The 19,229-nt window shown below is 38.9% G+C and overlaps 1 protein-coding gene and 1 long non-coding RNA gene across 4 annotated transcripts in view; one reads left to right on the top strand and one right to left on the bottom strand.

Moving 5' to 3' along the window:
- The window catches only part of LOC150053439 (uncharacterized), a 48,582-nt gene extending 39,061 nt beyond the window's left edge, over positions 1 to 9,521 (top strand). Inside the window, exons 3-4 of the long non-coding RNA XR_016538086.1 lie at positions 3,503 to 3,680; positions 9,451 to 9,521. This is a non-coding gene — a long non-coding RNA (uncharacterized LOC150053439). The remainder of the gene's footprint in view (positions 1 to 3,502; positions 3,681 to 9,450) is intronic.
- The window catches only part of Nup98 (nucleoporin 98 and 96 precursor), a 96,482-nt gene that overhangs the window by 24,935 nt on the left and 52,318 nt on the right, over positions 1 to 19,229 (bottom strand). For all 3 annotated transcript variants that reach the window (XM_090348306.1, XM_090348308.1, XM_090348307.1), the window contains exons 17-22: positions 16,745 to 16,858; positions 15,883 to 16,021; positions 12,034 to 12,211; positions 11,259 to 11,423; positions 4,199 to 4,381; positions 3,519 to 3,672 (exon numbers count right to left, since the gene is read on the bottom strand). In XM_090348306.1, the coding sequence (XP_090204432.1) occupies positions 3,519 to 3,672; positions 4,199 to 4,381; positions 11,259 to 11,423; positions 12,034 to 12,211; positions 15,883 to 16,021; positions 16,745 to 16,858 (933 nt within the window). The remainder of the gene's footprint in view (positions 1 to 3,518; positions 3,673 to 4,198; positions 4,382 to 11,258; positions 11,424 to 12,033; positions 12,212 to 15,882; positions 16,022 to 16,744; positions 16,859 to 19,229) is intronic.

Genomic DNA, 19,229 nt, shown 5'->3' with positions numbered 1-19,229 from the left:
AAGTGATTAAATTGAACTCACTAAATGATTTGTACAAATCCACAAAATTACTAAGTGACAGGATAAGGAGGAAGCCCAGATAAGTATTGCATCAAGGTTCTTGTGTCCTAACTGGAATTCTTAGTTTATTTAAAAAACAAACAAACTTGTAGAAATCAAAATTCAAGTTCCTACCTTAATGCCCAATGTTAGACTTTAGGAACAAAAACACATAAAGGCATCTTATGACTGCACATGTTTTACTGAATGATAGGGTGGTGGTAGCTACTCAGGAGGCTCAGATCTAAAGGATATCGATTCAAGACCAGCCTAGACAGAAAATCTTACTAGATTCCATTTTCAAAATAAGCAGCAAAAGCCATTCTGGCTTACATCTATAATTCTAGCTACTCTAGAGTCTGAGATCTTAGAATTGTGGTTTGAAGCCAGCCCAGGCAGCAAAGTCTGAGATCTCCAAGCAGAGCTTGTGGCTCAAGTGGTAGTGTGCCCCAAGTTCAAGCCCTAGTATCAGTGCACGCGTGCGCGCGCACACACACACACACACACACAGAGAGAACTAGCTATGCTGAAGATATATATGAAAGTGATACAGTCTGGGAGTACTGTACTAACTTTAACTTTAAACACTAATACACATATATACATACTCATGAACACACAGTTGTTAAACTGTGACGTTTTCATGTAGTGACCATTATATGTAAAAATTTATTTAGCATGTCCTCTCTACCCTCCACTCCCCAGGCTCCGGGCCTGGATGCTGTCCCTGAGCTCTTCAGCTCAAGGCTACCGCCCCACCCCTGGAGCCACAGCACCACTTCTGGTTTTCTAGTGGTTAGTCTCTTGGTCTTTAGTGCCAGGGCTGGCTTTGAACCACAATCCTCAGATCTCAGCTTTCTGAGTAGCTAGGATTAACAGGCGTGAGCCACCTTTCACTGCCATGTGTTTTTTAAAATTTTTTAAAGGAAAAATATAAACAAGTGCTTTAAGAAACAAGGGAATATATACATTTGTTTACTTGAAACAGGAAAGGGAAGGGGATAAAAAACAACATGATTGGGAGGGAGAGGGCGGGAGAGGAAGTGGGAGAAAAACATGGGAACGGTTATCAATGTTCAAGAAGTAATGTACCCACTATCTGATGAATGTAAATGTAATCCCTCTATACATTGCCCTAACCCCCCCTCAAAAAAGAGAAAGAAAGAAAGAAAGAAGAAAGAAAGAAAAAGAAAAGAAACAAAGGAGCATGGGCTAAGTCCTGGAAGCTCATGCCTGTATGCCTACCTACTCAGGAGACTGAGGTCTGAGGATCCCAGTTGAAAGGAAGACAGGGCATCCAAAATTCTAAGACTTGCTTCCAGTTAACTAGCAAAAAGCCAGTAGTAGAGATATGGCTCAGGTAACAGAGCATCAGTTTTGAGTAAAAAGATAAGCAAGAATGCAAGTCCTTGAGTTGAAGCTCTAATACTAATACCAAAAGAAAAGAAAAATCACAAAAAACCGAAAAATTAACTATTTAACTTTTTTGAATGTTAGTATTGGGGCCTGGGTACTGTCCCTGAGCTTTTCATTTGCAGGTAGAGACAAGGCTCCATTTCTTACTTCTTGCTAGTTAGAGACAAGAACCTCACGGACCTTTCTGTTCAGGCTGATTTTGAATCTTGATCTTCAGATCTCAAGATCTCAAGCTAATTGGGTGGTAGCTAAAATTGCAAGCATGAGCTACCAGTGCCTAGCAACAGTGATCAGTCCTGGGGTCTGAACTCAGGGCCTCAGCATTGTCCTTGAGCTTTTTCAAGTCTAGTGCTTTACGACTTGAACCACAGTACCACTTCCAGCCCTTTGGTACCAAGGAATCCAACAAAGGGCTTTGTACACTTTACCACTAGGCAACGCTCCTCAGCCCAATATTGATTGATTTTTTTTTTTTTTTTTGGTCGGTCGTGGGGCTTGAACTTTGGGCCTGGGCACTGTCCTTGAGATCTATGGCTAAGGCTACTGCCCTACCTCTGGGCCGGGGTGTTGTCCCTGAGCTCTTCAGCTCAAGGCTACCACCCTACCCTTTGAGCCAAAGTGCCACTTCCAGTTTTCTAGTGTTTAATTGGAGATAAGAGTCTCACACACTTCAGTGCCTGGCCTGTCTTTGAACCGCCATCCTCAAGTCTCAGCCTTCTGAGTAGCTAGGAAAACAGGGATGAGCCACAGCATCTGACATACCATTGAATTTTTAAGGCAACATAAATGCCTCACTGGTAGTTCTTTGCCTTATCTTCTGAAGTTTTTCATTGACATCCATGTCAACAGCTAATGACACCAGAAAAAAAAAAGTTTTAAAGGAAGCAGAGGTGTGGCTCAAGTGATAGAGCACCAACCTTGGGTGAAAAAGCCTACTGAGAGCACGAGGTCCCCAAGTCTAAGCTCCAGAACTGGTACAAAAAACAAAAAACAAAAAACCCAAAAAACAAAAGGGCTGGGAATGTGGCTTACTGGTAGAGTGCTTGCCGAGCATCCATGAAGCCCTGGGCTGAATTTCTCAGTGGCCCTGTGGCTCAAATGGTAGAATGCTCGCCTTCAGCAAAAGAAGCACAGGGACACTGCCTAGGCCCTGAGTTCAAGTCCCAAGACTGGCAAAAAAAAAAAAAAATTAGAAACCCAACAACAGAATTGCCAGGTACTTAAGAGATAAAATGAAGATATAATCCCCAGATTTGACAAGTTTTAAAAAGGTAGAAATCTGATGAGTTTGTTTACATATCACTGCTTTTAGAATGCAATAAGGTAATATTAGGACTACATGAAAGGAGTGAAGTACATAGGAAAAAGTGAATTCTGAGTACCTAAATGGTAGTGCAGTCCAAACGCACACATGCACAAAGACCCAGATCAAATCATAACTGTTTATCTCCATGTAATACACACATCTGTACCAATAAATTTGTGACTCTTAAAAACTAGACACTTCTGCTGGGCACTGGTGGCTCATGCCTGTAATCCTAATCCTAGCTACTTAGGAAGCTGAGATCTAAGGATTGTGGTTGGAAGGCAACCTGGGAAGGAAAGTCTATGATAATCATATCTCCAATAAATTAATTAGAAAAAGCCGGAAGTGGGGCCAGGCGTTTGGCCTAGGGGCAGAGTGCTTGCCAAGCATTCATGAAGATCTGGGTTCAATTCCTCAGTACCACATACATAGAAAAGAAAAAGCCAGAATGGTGCTGTGGTTCAAGTGGTAGAGCGCTACCCTGGAGAAAACCCAATACAGTGTTCAGGCCCCGAGTTCAAGGCCCAGGACTGGGAAAAAACAAACAAACAAACAAAAAGCCAGAAGTGGTGCTGTGGCTCAAGTGGTAGAGGACTAGGTTTGAGCACAAAGAGGCCCAGAGTTTAAACCCTCAGGACAGGCAAAAAACCCAAACGAAACCAAACAAACAAAAATAAAATAACAAAAACTAGCCACATCTTAAAAAGCAGCACCTGACAACTCTAGAACTTTTTTATGCAGAATATTTTCTACATACCTATTGAACGAGATTTTGATGAGTGAGATGCTGAAATGGGGAGTCTCGGAGAACAGATTTCTTGAGCAGTATCTCCTTTGGAAGGAAGATGACCAAAGCGTTGATCCAAGGAATCTACATCTTCTTCATCAGCAAGCAATGATGCTTTCATAATCTAAAAAGGTATTCAGAGAACGAATGTGTTTAGGGCTGACAATGTGGCTTAGTGGTAGTATGCTTGCCTAGCGTGCATGAAGCCCTGGGTCTGATTCCTTAGCACTACATACTGGCTCAAATGGTAGTGCTAGCCTTGGGCAAAAGAAGCTCATGGACAGTGCTCAGGCCCTAAGTTCAAGCCCCATGACTGACCAAAAAAAAAAAAAAAAATCAACCTGTGAAATAGGGAAATTATTATTTTATAGAGAAATATTGTTATATGACTTGTCTAATGTTACAGAGTAAAATTGTAAACTGTGGAGTATAACGCATGTCTTCTGATTCTAATGTGGTGAAACCATCAGCCCTCTCTGATTTTCAATATAGCCTTCCATCTATGAATGGGAAAATGAGACCCTAACACTAGCCATATGTATTTGGATGGAGCACTCAATGGCTTTAAGCAACTTATCAGGAAGAGGCATGCTAAAAGACAAAATGTTAGTTTGGCTTTCTGTCATAAGAAGGGTGAATTAGAATTTTACCTGTAAGACATGTGGATTAATTCCAAGTGAAGATGCAATATGTGTTGATGCAGACACAGGTTCTTGATCCTCAGGCATGTTCTCTTCTAGCACAGAATCCAAAACTGGCTCCTGCGTGATATCTATCATGTCACTGTCCAACTCTACAACCCTCCCTAACTGTTCCACTTCCGGGCTTTGGGCCTGTAGACAACAGAAAGATTAGGGAAAGTATTAAATTATATCATATAGTTTCTAAGATGGGTTATATTCAGAAGATGATAGAGAAACATTAAAACTTTTAGTCCTGTAGATGTATCAGATAAGTCCGCAGTAAGTACCCTTTCTCCCTAAATCTGTTAGTGTTCAGATATATAATTAAGGATTTTTGGAGTTTTCCTTCCCTAATATTATGGTTTGAGCTTTAAACTAATACCAATACTATTTTTCAGAAGCTATGATTATTCCTTACCTGTTTTAGCTAGCAGTTAGTTTTGATTTATACAGGCTTGACTTTATAGCCAGAAACCATTGAGAAGACAAGACATATCACCATCAAAATCTTAGGAAACATTTTTTGGGGGGTGGGTATTAGGGAGAGTCAGTTATGGGGTTGAACTCAGGGCCTGGATGCTATTCCTGAGCATTTTCAAAGCTAGTTCTTTATCACTTTGAAACAGAGTTCTACTTTTGGTTTTCTGGTGGTTTAATGGAGAAGAGTTTCAATGGCTTTCCTGCCCTGCTGGCTTTGAATTGTGATCCTCAGATCTCAGCCTTCTGAGTAGCTAGGATTACAGGTGTGAGCTATTAGCTGCCAGATTGTGTGTTTTGTTGTCAAAGAAAACAAAAGAATAGGGTGCCTGGGGGCTTATGACTGTAATCCTAGCTACTCAAGAGGTTGAGATCTGAGGATCTCAGTTCAAAGCCAACCTGGACACTAAAGACTGTGAGGCTTTTATCTCCAATTAACCACCAGAAAACCAGAAGTGGTGCTGTGGCTCAAAGTGGTAGAGTGCTAGCCTTGTACTGAAGAAGTCAGGAACAGTGTCCATGCCCTGAGTTCAAGTTGCACAATTTACCCCCCCCCCAAAATGTGTGTGTATACTCACATACATATTTTAAGTTTTAAATCTGCAAATTTAACTTTTTATTAGGCTCAACCTGTGCATTACTATAAGAAATTACTCTAATTTCCCAAAAACAAACACCTAGTAACCATTTTAATCTGGGGATAATATGCTTAAGAGTCAAGAATTATAAATTACAGTTATTAAGCATTTTTTGTTGTTGGTGGTGGTGGTTGTGGGGCTTGAACTTGGGGCTGGGCACTGTCTTGCAGCTCTTTTGTTCAAGGCTGGCCCTCTATTGCTTTAAGCCACAGCACCACTTCTGGCTTTCTGCTATTTAATATGAGTCTCACTGACTTACAGCCAGACTGGTTTTGAACTGCAATCCTCAGATCTCAGCTTCCTAGTAGCTAGGATTACAGGTGTGAGCCACCAGCACCTGGCTATTAAGCAGTTTTTAAAGATATAACCAGGAGGGTTGGGAATGTGGCTAAATGGTAGAGTGGTGCCTAGTATGCATGAAGCCCTCAGTACAACATAAACAGAAAAGGCCGTAAGTGGTGCTGTGGCTCAGGTGGAAGAGTGTTAGCCTTGAAAAAAGGTCAGGGACAGTGCCCAGCCCCTGAGTTCAAGTTAAGAGTTTTATAAAAAGCAAATGTTCATATGGCTGAAGTACACTGTATAATTATCGGTTCAGTACCAATTGTCTTAACATATATGATCTAGTAACATGTTAATAAACGACTGAGACAATTTATTAGACATTTTCAAGCCAAAATCTATGATCCAACATCCCCCCGCCCCCCAGTCCTGGGCTTGAGCTCAGGGCCTAAGCACTGTCCTTGGACTTTCTCAAGGCTAGAGCTCTACCACTTGAGCCTCAGTACCACTTTCAATTTTTTTCCCTATATATGTGGTACCGAGGACTCAAACCTTGCATATTAGGGCAAGCACTCCACCACTAGGCCAAATTCCTGGCCCAATTTTCTTTTTCCAATAACAAACTTTTTTTTTTGGCCAGTTCTGGGGCTTGAACTTAGGGCCTGGGCATTGTTCTTGGGCTTTCTCAAGGCTAGCATCGTACCACTTGAGCCACAGAACCAATTCTGGCCTTTTCTGTGTATGTGGTACAGAGGAATTGAACCTAGGGCTTTGTGCATGCTAGGCAAGCACTCTACCAGTAGGCCATGCTCCTGGCCAACCAACTTATTTTTATGAACTATTATGGTACAATTTATAGATCAGTATCCTTTCACAACTTCTGGGTTTTTCAGAGTGACAAATTTTGTTACACCTTAAACATGATACTGTATATCCAATGGATACAAGTAGGTTTTGTGTATATGTAAGAGGTGTGTGTGATAATCCTGAGGCTTCCTATCACTTGAGCCACACAGCCCCACTTCAGCTTTTTGATGATTATGGAGATAGTGTCCACAGACTTTTCTACCCGAGCTGGTTTTGATCCGTAAGTTTCAGCCTTCTGAGTAGCTATGATTACAGAGATGAGCTACCAATACATGGTTAATACAGGTAGTTTTAACTTTTTCATGATTTTTTTTTCTTTCTTTTTTTGGCCTGTCCTAGGGTTTCAACTCTGGCCCTAGGTACTGTCTCTGAGCTCTTTTTCCTCAAGGCTAGCACTCTACTAATTGAGCCACAGCACCACTTCCATTTATTTTGTGATAAATTGGAAATAAAGAGTCTGAAGGACTTCATTGCCTAGGCTGGCTTCAAACATTTCAGCCTCCTAAGTAGCTAGGATTTCAGGTGTGAGTCACTGTCACATGACACTTCAGAGAAAAAAAGTACACTAGTTATTACTACCCTGAATTTCTTTAACAAATATCTTTACTGAAAGGATGGAGAAATAAGTGATTCCAGGACCAATTGCAGAAAAATGAAAGGGTTGAATACTCATTAAAGATATAGGCCAAGAAGTATTTTTTTTTTCTTCCCACCCTTCTCAGAGCTGAGGACCAATCTCAGGGCCTTGCACTTGCCAGGCAGGGGCTCTTCCACTGAGCTAAATATCCAAGCCCCCCAAGAAGTACTCTCATTAAAACTTGACTACGGGGAACAGAGTCCTGCTTAGTGGTAGAGTGCTTGCCTAGCATGCATGAAGACTGGGGTTCGATTCCTCAGTGTCACATACCCAGAAAAAGCCAGAAGTGATGCTGTGGCTCAATTGGTAAAGCTCTAGCCTTGAGAAAGTCAAAGGACAGTGCTAACGCCCTAAGTTCAGTCCCCAAGACAGGCAAAAGAAAAGAAAAAAGGAAAAAAAAGAAAAATTGACTGTGGTCTAAAGGCAAAGATGAGAGCTTATGAAGCATAAAAGCACTTTCCTGGTATGTGCAAGGCCCTGGATTCCACCTCCAGTATAGGGGTTGGGGATAAGAAGGTGGGTATAGATTAATATTTTGGGATTAATCTTTACGTGAAGATGCTCATCTCTTTAATTATAATAAGGTTCCTAATATTTGCATTTTAACCAAATAATTCACTTCTCTTTTGGGTGCTGGAGTAGGACTTAGGGTGGGGTACAGGCAAAAAAAAAAAAAAAAAAAAAAAGCTCAAGGTTTTATTTGTCCACCCTTCAAGCAGAGTTCATGGCTACAAGATATGACCTTGTTAAAGAAGGGTAGGGAATGTCCTACCCATGGGCGACGTAAGACCCATAAAAATCACATGGTACATGACATGTATGCTACTTGTTTGCTGCTCATTGCCATCTGCTTGTATTGATAATTTTATATGGCCTGTTGATGATTACAGATATCCAAATGGCCATCAGCAGAAAAATTTCCCCACCCCTGAAAGAAACAAGGTGGAAGATAATTGCAGGATGACTTGGCCAGTTCCTAGAAGCCCCAGAATCTGATTGAAATATGTCTGACTACAATAAATTCTGCTAAAAATTTTCTACTTATTTTCAGAGAAATCTTAGTATACTTAGGAAATTAAAACAAGTTTTTGGAAGTAAAAGAAAGAAAAGAGATGGGGAGAGAGGGCTTCAGCTGGGCAACATGGGCCATGCTGTAATCTCTGCACTTTGGAGGCTGAAGCAGGAGGATCAACAGTTTAAAGTCAATCTGGGCTATACAGGAAAATCCTGCCTAAAAAAGTGAGAAAAAATAATGCTCAGGAGATTGAGGAAGAGTTGAAACCAAAGCCCCTGGATGATCTGTGGGGGAAAAAATTATGAATTGGAAGAAGGTAAAGTTTCCCTCCACATAAGACATTTTAGTATTATGAAGATATGATCCTATTTATTTCTGAATACCAGCACAAATAATACTAATTACATTAAAATTGTATGTAAACTGACTGCAAATATATGTGTATATATATGGGGGGGAGAGGCTTCACATCTTAAATCATTTGAGAAAATGCCTGAGCCCTATGTCAAATCTACAGAATCAAAGTCATGGCAGATCTAAGGAATCTCTATCAGTCTCATCTAGGTACTCTTAACTGCCAGGTAGAATTTGAAAGCCAAGACTACGAGTTTGAAGCTAATATAAAACATTTCTGTAATTATGGTAATCTGTGACTAAGTTCCATCATTGAACATTTTCTCTAATTAGTATAGGAAAGAAGATCAGATAAAAATTTAGTTACCTTCATGTTGCTTCACGTTACCTTTCTGGTTACTTAGACAAACTTACTCTTTTAGGAGCAAATGCAAGGGTTTTGGAAAGGCAACTGGATAAATGAAACTGAGAATACTGAATAAATGGCAGTGAAATAAAATGTGACCATTAAAAAAAACTGCATACTTCTCTAAACAGCTAAAGAAACAATGTGAGGCCAGAAGTTTGGCCTAGTAGTAGAGTGCTGGGTTCAATTCCTCAGTACTACATACATAGAAAAAAGCCAGAAGTGGTGCTGAGGCTCAAGTGGTAGAGCTCTAGCCTTGAGAAAGTCCAAGGACAGTGCTCAGGCCCTGAGCTCAAGTCCAGGACTGGCAGAAAGAAACAACCTTTCCTCCTCATCCCACATTTTTCTGTTTGAGAGTCTGATATTATTATGCACAAATGCGGGGAAAAAAGCCACAGCAGAAATTAGTATCTCTCAGGAGCAAGGAAATAATGTAATAGCAACCTTGGTTCCAAATAAGGAGCCAGTATATACAGAAGAGCTCCTCAGCCTTCTATGGGTGTTGATTATTAATAACTAACAAATAGCATTTCTCTTCTGTTTCAGGTATGCCACTGGGCTATATAAATGAAGAATTCTCTAGAGTCCCAAAGTATTGAATAACAAAACTAACGGCCAATAAAGATTAAGGTCTTTATTATAAAAGTTTTTATTTTTTGGCAGTTGCATCTTGAACTTACACATTACTTTTCTGTGTGTGTGTGTGTGTGCACATGCGCGTGCGTGCACATTGCTCCTGGGGGTTTGAATTGAAGGACTGGGTGTTTACCCGGATTTTTTTCTGTTTAAGGGTAGCATTCTACCACTTGAGTTACAGCTCCACTTGCAGCTTTCTAGTGGTTAACTGAAAATAAATCTCTAGGACTTTTTTGCCTTGTCTGGCTTTGAACCTCTATCCTCAGATCTCAGCCTCCTGAGTAGCTAGTATTATAGGCATGAGCTGCTACCACCTAGCACAGACCATGTGAGTGTATGCCAATCCTTGGCCTTGAACTCAGGGCCTGGGCACTGTCTTTGAGCTTTTCTTTCTCTACTACATTCTACCACTTGAGCCACAGGTTCAAGTTCCAGCGTTTCATGGACTTTCCTGTTCAGGCTGGCTTTGGACTGTAATCCTCAGATCTCAGTCTGAATAGCTAGGATCACAGGAACATATTACAAGGAAAAAACAGGCTTCCTCTTAGAAATATATATATATGAACATGGATGAATTAAAAATTGTACTCGGGGCAGGAGTTTGGCCTAGTCGTAGAGTGTTTGCCTAGCATGCACAAAGCCCTGGGTTTGATTCCTCAGTACCACATACATAGAAAAAGCCAGAAATGGTGCTATGGCCAAGTGGCAGAGCTCTAGCCTTGAGCAAAGCAGACATTTCCCTAGGATTATTCTAAATACTATACAGATTATAAATCTAACAGTTCTATTTTTCCATCTCTGCCATCCCCGTGTGAGCAAATACAAACATACATAACAGTCCTCCAAAAATGCCTCTCAAGAAATTTAATAAATCGTTAAAAAAAAAATTCACACATTTCAGCAGCCATTAAGCACTATAGCATGGGAAATTCCAAAGGCCCTGCTTTTAGCAGTAAAGAGGTAGAGGATGCTTTAAAAATACGTCTCTTATCAAGAACTGAGTATGACATCAAGAAAAAAAGTTTGCATAACTTGATTGAATAAACATCCAAATTATAATAAGTTATACTATGAAATGACATTCAAAGAAACTACCTGATGTTTAAATTACAAACCTTTCCCTATAAGGATGAAGGTTTTTATTGGCATAACAATACTGAAAAAGCATAGTACAAATAATTGCAATAAACAATGCAGTCCCTATTCTTCCAAAACTAAGTAATTCATTTGCATTCTAAAATTGTCACTTTACATCAAGACTTTATCTAAATTATAAGCCAGCAACTTGAGAAAGTAGTGGTAAAAACTCTTGCTAAAAGCTAATTTACCTTGTAAAACCATGTAGATAGAAAACATGATTAAATTGCACATCAGATAGTAAATAAAAGTAGGATTTACCGTGGATCAACCCCCACAAGTAAAATGCCACCTTAACTTCAACATTGAGCAGAATTACAAGTTCAAATGACAAAGGGAAGTGCCTGAGAATAGTAATCTGTAGAAGAATAATCCAATCAGCAAGAGGATTCTTTAATTTTCTCAAGTAAAAATCAGATGCCCTCATGCCTTCCCCTCCCTTGTACTCGTCTCAATATGAATGCCAATATATTTGTACTGTTCCAAGTTCCAGGGGTTATAAAACAGCTTTGTGATAGCTGAATGGCTTGCTCTGAACTTCTGTATCACGGATTCCATTCAAATTCATGTCCTTTCTCTACCTGAGGTGGAGATGCAGGCTTGCCATTAAGAGCCATCTGGAAAGCGGTAGTCTGGCCTGCAGGAGGCAAAGGGGCAGTCTTCAACTTCTTTGAACTTGTTTTAGATGACTGTTCTTCTTCCTCTTCATCAGAATCCTGAAGGCCATATTTAGAAAAATGGGAGACCTAAAGAAGAAAAGAACTCAACAAAGTTAATTTTATAACAGTGAGTTTTTTGTTTGTTTTTTGCTGGTCCTAGGGCTTGAACTCTTTCCCTGAGTTGCTTTCTGTTCAAGGTGAGTGCTCTACTACTTGAGCCACAGCACCACTTCCAGCTTTTTTGGACAGTTTATTGGAGAAAAGCCCTAAGACATGGACATACATATGTCATTTTAAATGTAATGACAAATACAAGAAAATGTTATATATGTCACCCAAATGCTATCTACAGTGGACCTCCATCTATTTAAATAATTGCTCTCTTGACAGGCCTGGGTCTTAGAAGTAAGTCCGGGAAATGTCCCTGAGCTTATTTTGCTCAAGGACAGCACTTTACCACTTGAACCATAGCACCATTTCTGGCCTTTTCTGTTTATACTGAGGAATCTCAAATCCAGGGGTTTTATGCATGCTAGGTAAGTACTCTACCACTCAACTACCTTCTCAACACATTTCCAAGTGTTTAAAAGCAAATGGTTTATCAAGATCTCATTTACAAAGAGACAAAAGAATTCTACATGATATAAACATTTTGTGATTCTAACAATAGAGTATAAAAGTCATATCAGCACTATACCTTAAACACCCAAGAACCAGTTTCGGGCCTGTACTCCTTGAATTGGGCTCCCTGTTTCCTTGAAACTGCTTCCAATCTGCCCTCATAATTGATGTCAGCAAGTCTATCTGGACTCTTTATTAAACAACGTGATGTTTTATCTGTTGGCCAAACTCCATCCAATGTAACTTCAGCCTTTCTATAAAGTGTAAGAAAATAAGGTTTAAATAGTTCATATTTATTAATAAAAGCCATCATCTATATAAAAAGGAAAAGTTATTGTTATGCAATTAGTCTATATGTTTCATAAACTTAAGTCTGTGAGCAGTTGAGCTTAAATAAGAAGCCATTTCCACATCAACTCAGTATCTAGAGTTCTAGAGTCAGATTGCATCATTTCAAACTATCATAGTACAATTACGTATAATCTAACTTTAGCAATACTTTTAAGCTACAGTCTCAAGTTAAGACTCAAGTTTTGGGCCATGAATTTGGCCTGCTGGTAGAGTGCTTGTCTAGCATGCACCAAGACCCAGGTTTGATTCCCGAGTACCACATACACAGAAAAAGCCGGAAGTGGTACTGTGGATCAACTGGCAGAGCTCTAGCCTTGAGAAAACCCTAGTACAGTGCTGAGGCCATGAGTTAAGCCCCAGGACTGGCAAAAAAAAAAAAAAAAAAAAAGCATTAAAGCAAGACTAAAAGTGATACTGTACTTCCAACAATAGTAGGAAGACAGCTATTGGCTGAGGGTGTGCATTAGTAGTATGGCACTTGTCTAGAATGCAAAAGGCACGACAAGTTTACCATTACAAAGAACAATAGCCACAGTTTCTTTTTCTTTTTTTTTTTTTGCCAGTCCTGGAGCTTGAACTCAGGGCCTTTCTCAAGGCTAGAGCAATACCTCTTAAGCCAAAGCACTACTGGCTTTTCTATGTATATGGTACCAAGGAATCAAACTTGGGTCTTTGTGCATACTAGGCAAGCACTCTACCACTAAGCCAAACCTCCAGCCCCACTACAGTTTATTAGCAATAACTGTAGAATAAAGTAATAAGAAAAACATAGCACTGTGAAAATAGCAATAGCCATGATGTATCATCTCTATCAATATCAGAATTGGAGTTCCTATCATTTTGTATGTCTTGCACCTAGGAGACTGGCAAGGCTATAATTATGTGATTGACTTTTTTTTTGGGGGGGGGGGGGGCGGGGCAGTCCCAGGGCTTTGAATGTAGGGCCTGAGTGCTGTTCCTAAGCTTCTTTGTGTTCAAGGTTAGTGTTCTACCACTTGAGCCACAATGCTACTTCTCGCTTTTTCTGACATGGAGATAATAGTCTCATGGAGAAAAGAGTTTCATCAGCTTTAATGCCCAGGCTGGCTTAGAACTGTCATCCTCAGATGTGAAGTCTTCTGAGTAGCTTGGATTACAGATGTGAGCCACCAGCACCTGGCTATTTAGTGACAAAAGACCTAACATGAAATTTATCATCCTATTCATATTTTTTGTGGGGGAGGGGTATGGGGGGTAGATTGTGGGGCTTGAATTCAGGGCCTGGGTGCTATCCCTGAGCTCTTCAGTTAAAGCCTAGCACTCTACTGGAGAGAGGAGTCTCAAGGACTTTTGTACCCAGGCTGGCTTTGAACCCTGAACCTCAGATGTCAGCCTCCTGAGTAGCTAGGGTTATAGGCATGAACCATGATTTGCCGGCTCATCCTACCCAATTCTAACTGTACATTTCAGCAGTGTTAGGTATCTATCTTCATTGTTGTATATTCTTTCTATTTTTTTAAACTATAATTTATGGTAGTTTGAATTTCACTATGCCTATTTGTTGTGTTTTGGAGATGGTCTGAGTATACTTCCCATTTCCTGTGCTTAAATTTAATCCCCATTGTGAGATATTTGTATTGTCTAAAGTTAGTTCCACTTGTGGTGTTTAGATATATAGCCTTTGGAAAATGATTAGAATCAGATAAAGTCATTAGGGTAGAGAGAGAGAGACCAGATACATACTTGTGTTCCCTGTCCCTTGACATATGATTTCTTGTATTGCCTTGGGACTTTGCCAGGAAGAAGGTCATCATCAAATGTGCTGCCCAGTCTTTGTACTTAGATCTTTCAGAACCTCAAGACAAAACAAACCTCCTTCCCTTTATAACTCACTCAGTCTACACACTGCTTGCTTTAAACAGTAAAGCTTTGCACTTGAGGCTGGCTTCCGTAATTCCAGCTACTTGGAAGACTGAAATCTGAGAACAGTGGTTCAAAGCCAGCCTCAGCAGGAAAGTCCATAGACTTTCATCTCCAATTAACTACCAGAAAGTCAGAAATGGAGCTATAATGGAGTGGTAGATCTCTAATCCTTGAGCCAAAGAGCTTATGGACAGTGCACCCAGGCCTAAGTTCAAGCCTACTATCACACAAAAATAAAAAAGAGAGAGAGGGCTAGGAATTTGGCCTAATGATACAGTGTGTTTGCCTAATATGCATGAAGACCCAGGTTCCATTCCTTGGTACCACATACATAGAAAAAGCAGGAAATTGTGTTGTGGCTCAAGTGGTAGAGCTCTAGCCTTGAGAAAGCCCAAGGACAGTGCTCAGGCTCCGAGTTTAAACTCCAGGACTTTGGGTGAGGACAGAAAAAAGAAAATAGTATATCCTTCTCCTCTTACCTTCTCTCAACCAACATTAAAATTTGTTTTCTCTGAATGTGACTTACAAAGAGATGAACAGGACACAAAACTTGCCCTTTGTGTCTTTTTATACTTAGTATCATGTCCTCAAAGTTTATCCTGTTGTAACATATCAGAATTTCCTTTTATTCCCTTTATTTATTCTCAATATATTGCTTAGCCTGACCTCAGACTTGATATGTTCCTGACTCTAATTTCCATTCTTTTTAAGGGTATGTATCCTTTTTATGATATATATGCATATACTACATTTTTATTTTATTCATGCACTGGCTAATGAACATTTAGGTTACTTTTCAATTTATGACTACTATGAATGTGAGCATGCACAACCTTTATAATCCTGATTTCAATTGTTTTGGACACACAGTTGCTGCTCTGTATTAGGGGTCTGGATCCATGAATTCAATTAAGCATAGACCAGAAATATTCACAGGGAAAAACCCAATGGCAACTATACATTTTTCTTTTTCTTTTTCTTTTTTTTTTTTTGCCAGTACTGGGCTTGAGCTCAGGGCCTGAGCACTGTCCTTGGACTTTCTCAAGGCTACAGCTCTACCACTTGAACCTCAGCACCACTTCTGACTTTTCCCCCCGCAATGTATGTGGCACTAAGGAATTGAACCCAGGTCTTTGTGCATGCTAGGCAAGCACTGTACCAGTAGGCCAAACTCCCAGCCCAATATTTTTCTTCTTAATATTCTCTAAAAACTATAATGTAAAAACTATTTACATCACATTTTATACTGGTATTAGGTACTACAAAGAAAAGATGATGTAAAACACGGATGCGTGCATAATTTATATGAAAATGTCATGTTATTTTATCTAAGGGATGTGAATATCTAAAAACTTTGATGTTCATGGGGGTGGGGTAATTATACTGGCATTTTAATAACATTATACCTTCCAACCCACCAACACAAACATTCTAACTACAGCTGTTTCATCTCCCTAAAAGAGATAGACATTAAGTATGGCCAAAGTAGAAGCAAGGAAAAACGAAAGAATTTCTGAAACCAGAAGTTGAGTCTGTTAATTCTGGAAATGTCAGTATAACAATAACTATACGGTAACTTAGAAAAGTTGAAGAAGTATACATATAAACACGTTTACAGTGGGAAAAAACCTGTGATGTAATCGACAATTTTTTAGGTGTAAATAATTCATACCTATTCAGCCCTTCACCCACAGGTGGTTTTTCAGTATCATCTAAGTAGACAATAACTTCTTTCCTCCGGATATGCACAATATCATCCAAATTTAGATTTGTTAAATTCACATCTCCTTCGAAATAGATTGAACCATAGCCTGTAAGTCAGAGCAAATACTTAATAACTCCTAGTATATTCAGAAGCAAATTCCTATTTCATACTTATAATGATAGTCAGGAAGAACAAACAGCTTTACACAGTTAGCATTTTAAATCACCTATGAATTATTGATAAGAATTGGAATGAAATAAATATAATCATAAGATATAATAAATTCACTGATGTAATAGCTGAAATTTTACAATATCCCTGTGATATTCAAAAAATAGCTTTATTAAATTTCTTCACAAATATATATAATGCAGCTACAGGAACAAATTTTAATATTCAGTCTGTCCTATGTAAAAACATCTAGGTCCTTTTTAAATGTATAGCACTGTGAAATTTCCCTCCAAAGAATAGTTTTATATATATTGAATTATAAGTAATAATTCAATACAAAATTAAAGCTAAGTATTAAATATCCTTTGTCAGTTACTTTTCTCACATTGTATTTGATATTTCCAATAAATTGTAAAAAATTATAATGTGCCAAATAATTCTCAGCCACAAATAGTTATGCCTAGCATCTCTTAAATGTTACACAATGTAGTCTTTCTTGTTTTATTACTTTCAATGAAAATTTCTACTAGTCATGGCCCAGGGGAACCTAAGTGAAAGAAAAAACAGATTCAGCTATTAAGAGAGTCTCTTAAAAAAAAAAAAATCACAAAAGGTATAAATGTCTAGTTTTTATATTAACTCCTAAATTTATACTCACCTTTACGACCAATAGTAAAGTCAGAGACAATGCACTCTCCCTTTTCATTGGTAATTTTAGCAAGGTCATCCATAGATGGAATAGTATAGTAACCAATCTTAGTAAGAACAATGCCTGAAAAAAAAGGCATAATAACTGTAATTATTCATAGGTGCAGCACTTCTCAGCATTTATTTACTTATCAATTTTTATATATTACCAGAAACATTTAGCATATCATCATATAAAAGACAAATATACAATAATATAAAGGATGTTTTCCAAACACGTTTATGGAGCACAATTACAAGAAACTTTTCAAAAAGGCTTTATGAACAAGTAAGAGTGAGGAACATACTAACAGTATATTAGGACTCTGAAAATATGTCTATTTAATTTTGCTTTATTTGGTGTTTCAAACATTTAATTTACCACAAAATCTTCTTTTTTAAACTCACTCATTATCTCGATGCCAGTGGTTCATGCCTATAACACAAGCTACTTAGCAACTGAAATGTGACAATCACAGTTTGAAGTCAGCCAGGGGAACAAAGTCCATGAGACTCTTATCTACAAGTAGCCATTAAAAAGGCAGAGGTGGAGGAGATGTGGTTCAAGTGGTAGAGAGCCTTGAGTAAAAGGCTAAGGGACAATGCCTAGGTCCTGAGTTTAAGCCCCAGTATTGACACAAAAATAAATAAAACACCTACTAACATAAAAAGCACTTCATTGAACATATAGTAATAAAGCACTGCATTATCTACTTTTTCTTTTATCTTATACACAGGATACCTAGACCCCAGGGTGGAAAAAAAAAAAATCTGCCCTGGAATATAGTTGTATTTTAGTAATATAAAAAAATTACACACAAAATATGTATTATTTTGTAGCTTCTTTCCCACAAACTTTGTTACAACTTTCAAAATAACATTTCCAAATACAGAGCTAAAATTAAGGTAAAAAATAAGCAAGTCTCATACAAGAACGGAAACAGGGTTGGGAGTTTTGTCCTATTGATAGAGTGCTTGCCTAACATGCACTTGAGCTCTAGCCTGGAGAAAGCCTAAGAAGAGTGCTCAGGCCCTGAGTTCAAGCCCCAGGACTGGCAAAAAAAAAAAAAAAAAAAAAAAGGACAGGAAACAAAGACATGCAATTATTAGAATTACTAAAACAGACCACAATACAACAAAACAAAATGGTAGATTTCCAGGATAATTGAATGATATTTAATGCTACAGGAAAAGAAATATAAAAGTGGAAAGTTACCAAAAAGGACCAATGTAATGACAAAACTAAACATCAAAGAAGAAAAAAAAATTAGGCTGGGAGTTTAGCCTAGTGGCAGAGTGCTTGCCTAGCATGCACGAAGACCCGAGTTCGATTCCTCAGTGCCACGTACATAGAAAAAATCCAGAAGTGGTGGTGAGGCTCAAGTGGTAGAGCTCTAGCCTTGAGAAAGTCCAAGGACAGTGCTCAGGCCCTGAGCTCAAGCCCAGGATTGGCAAAAAAAAAATTTAAAGAATTCTAAAAAACAGTAGTGCTTGTTTAATTGTGCTTCTTCCCATTTGTAGCTAGACACGAGGCTAACTTGCTCCCCATGAGCCAAGTATTTAATTAAATAAAATACACACATACACAGACAGAGAGACAGACAGACAGACAGACACACAGAAACACACACACTGGCTTCTTTATTGGAATGTGTTAGGGGTTGTAAGAGTCCCACTGGGTAGCAGCAAATAAGGTGAAAAATATTTGCATTGTGTGGGTATTTAAAAACAAAGACATAATAACTTTATGTAGTTAAAATACCACCAATGTTAGTATTTGCAATTTTTAATTATTTCTAAGGGCATGAGAAGATCTCTAAGAAAGCAAAGGACAACTAAATTTTAAAAAAGTTACACTTCAATAATGACAAGCTGGGCACAGTGGCTCAAGCCTGTAACCCTAGCTACTCAGGAGGCCGTGATCTGAGAATCAAAATTCAAAGCCAGTCTGGGCACAAAAGGACCTGAGACTCTTTATCTTTGATTAACCTCTAGAAAACAGGAAGTGGGGCTTGGTTCAAGGGTAGGGAAAGAGCTCAGGGACAGCACCCCATGACACACACACACACACACACACACACACACACACGTGCGCGCGCGCAGGCAAAACAACCTAACTGCTCACAGACAGAGGAAGGATAACATATGCCATATTTATATAATGGATTACTATATAGTAACGAAAGTGACAAACTATCAATATATGGTCCTCAAGTGAAATTTCATTAAAATTTACTGAATCTAAAGAATATATAAAGCTGGGTGGCCAGTAGCTCAGACCTGTAATCCTAGCCATTCAGGAGTTTTGGAACATAGGATCACTATCCAAAGCCAGCCTGAGCAAGCAAGTTTCTTATCATCAATAACCACCAGCTTTGAGCCACAAAAGCTCAGGTATAGAGTGAAGGCTGAGTTCAAGACTCAGTATTGGCAGGGGGGGAAAAAAAAGAAGGAAA

This window comes from Megascapheus bottae, chromosome 16 (genome assembly GCF_031878675.1).
Source record: "Megascapheus bottae isolate mThoBot1 chromosome 16, mThoBot2.hap1, whole genome shotgun sequence".
Lineage (NCBI taxonomy): Eukaryota > Metazoa > Chordata > Mammalia > Rodentia > Geomyidae > Megascapheus > Megascapheus bottae.
The sequence above is the reverse complement of the archived record's forward strand: the minus strand, read 5'-3'. Positions and strand labels throughout refer to the sequence as shown.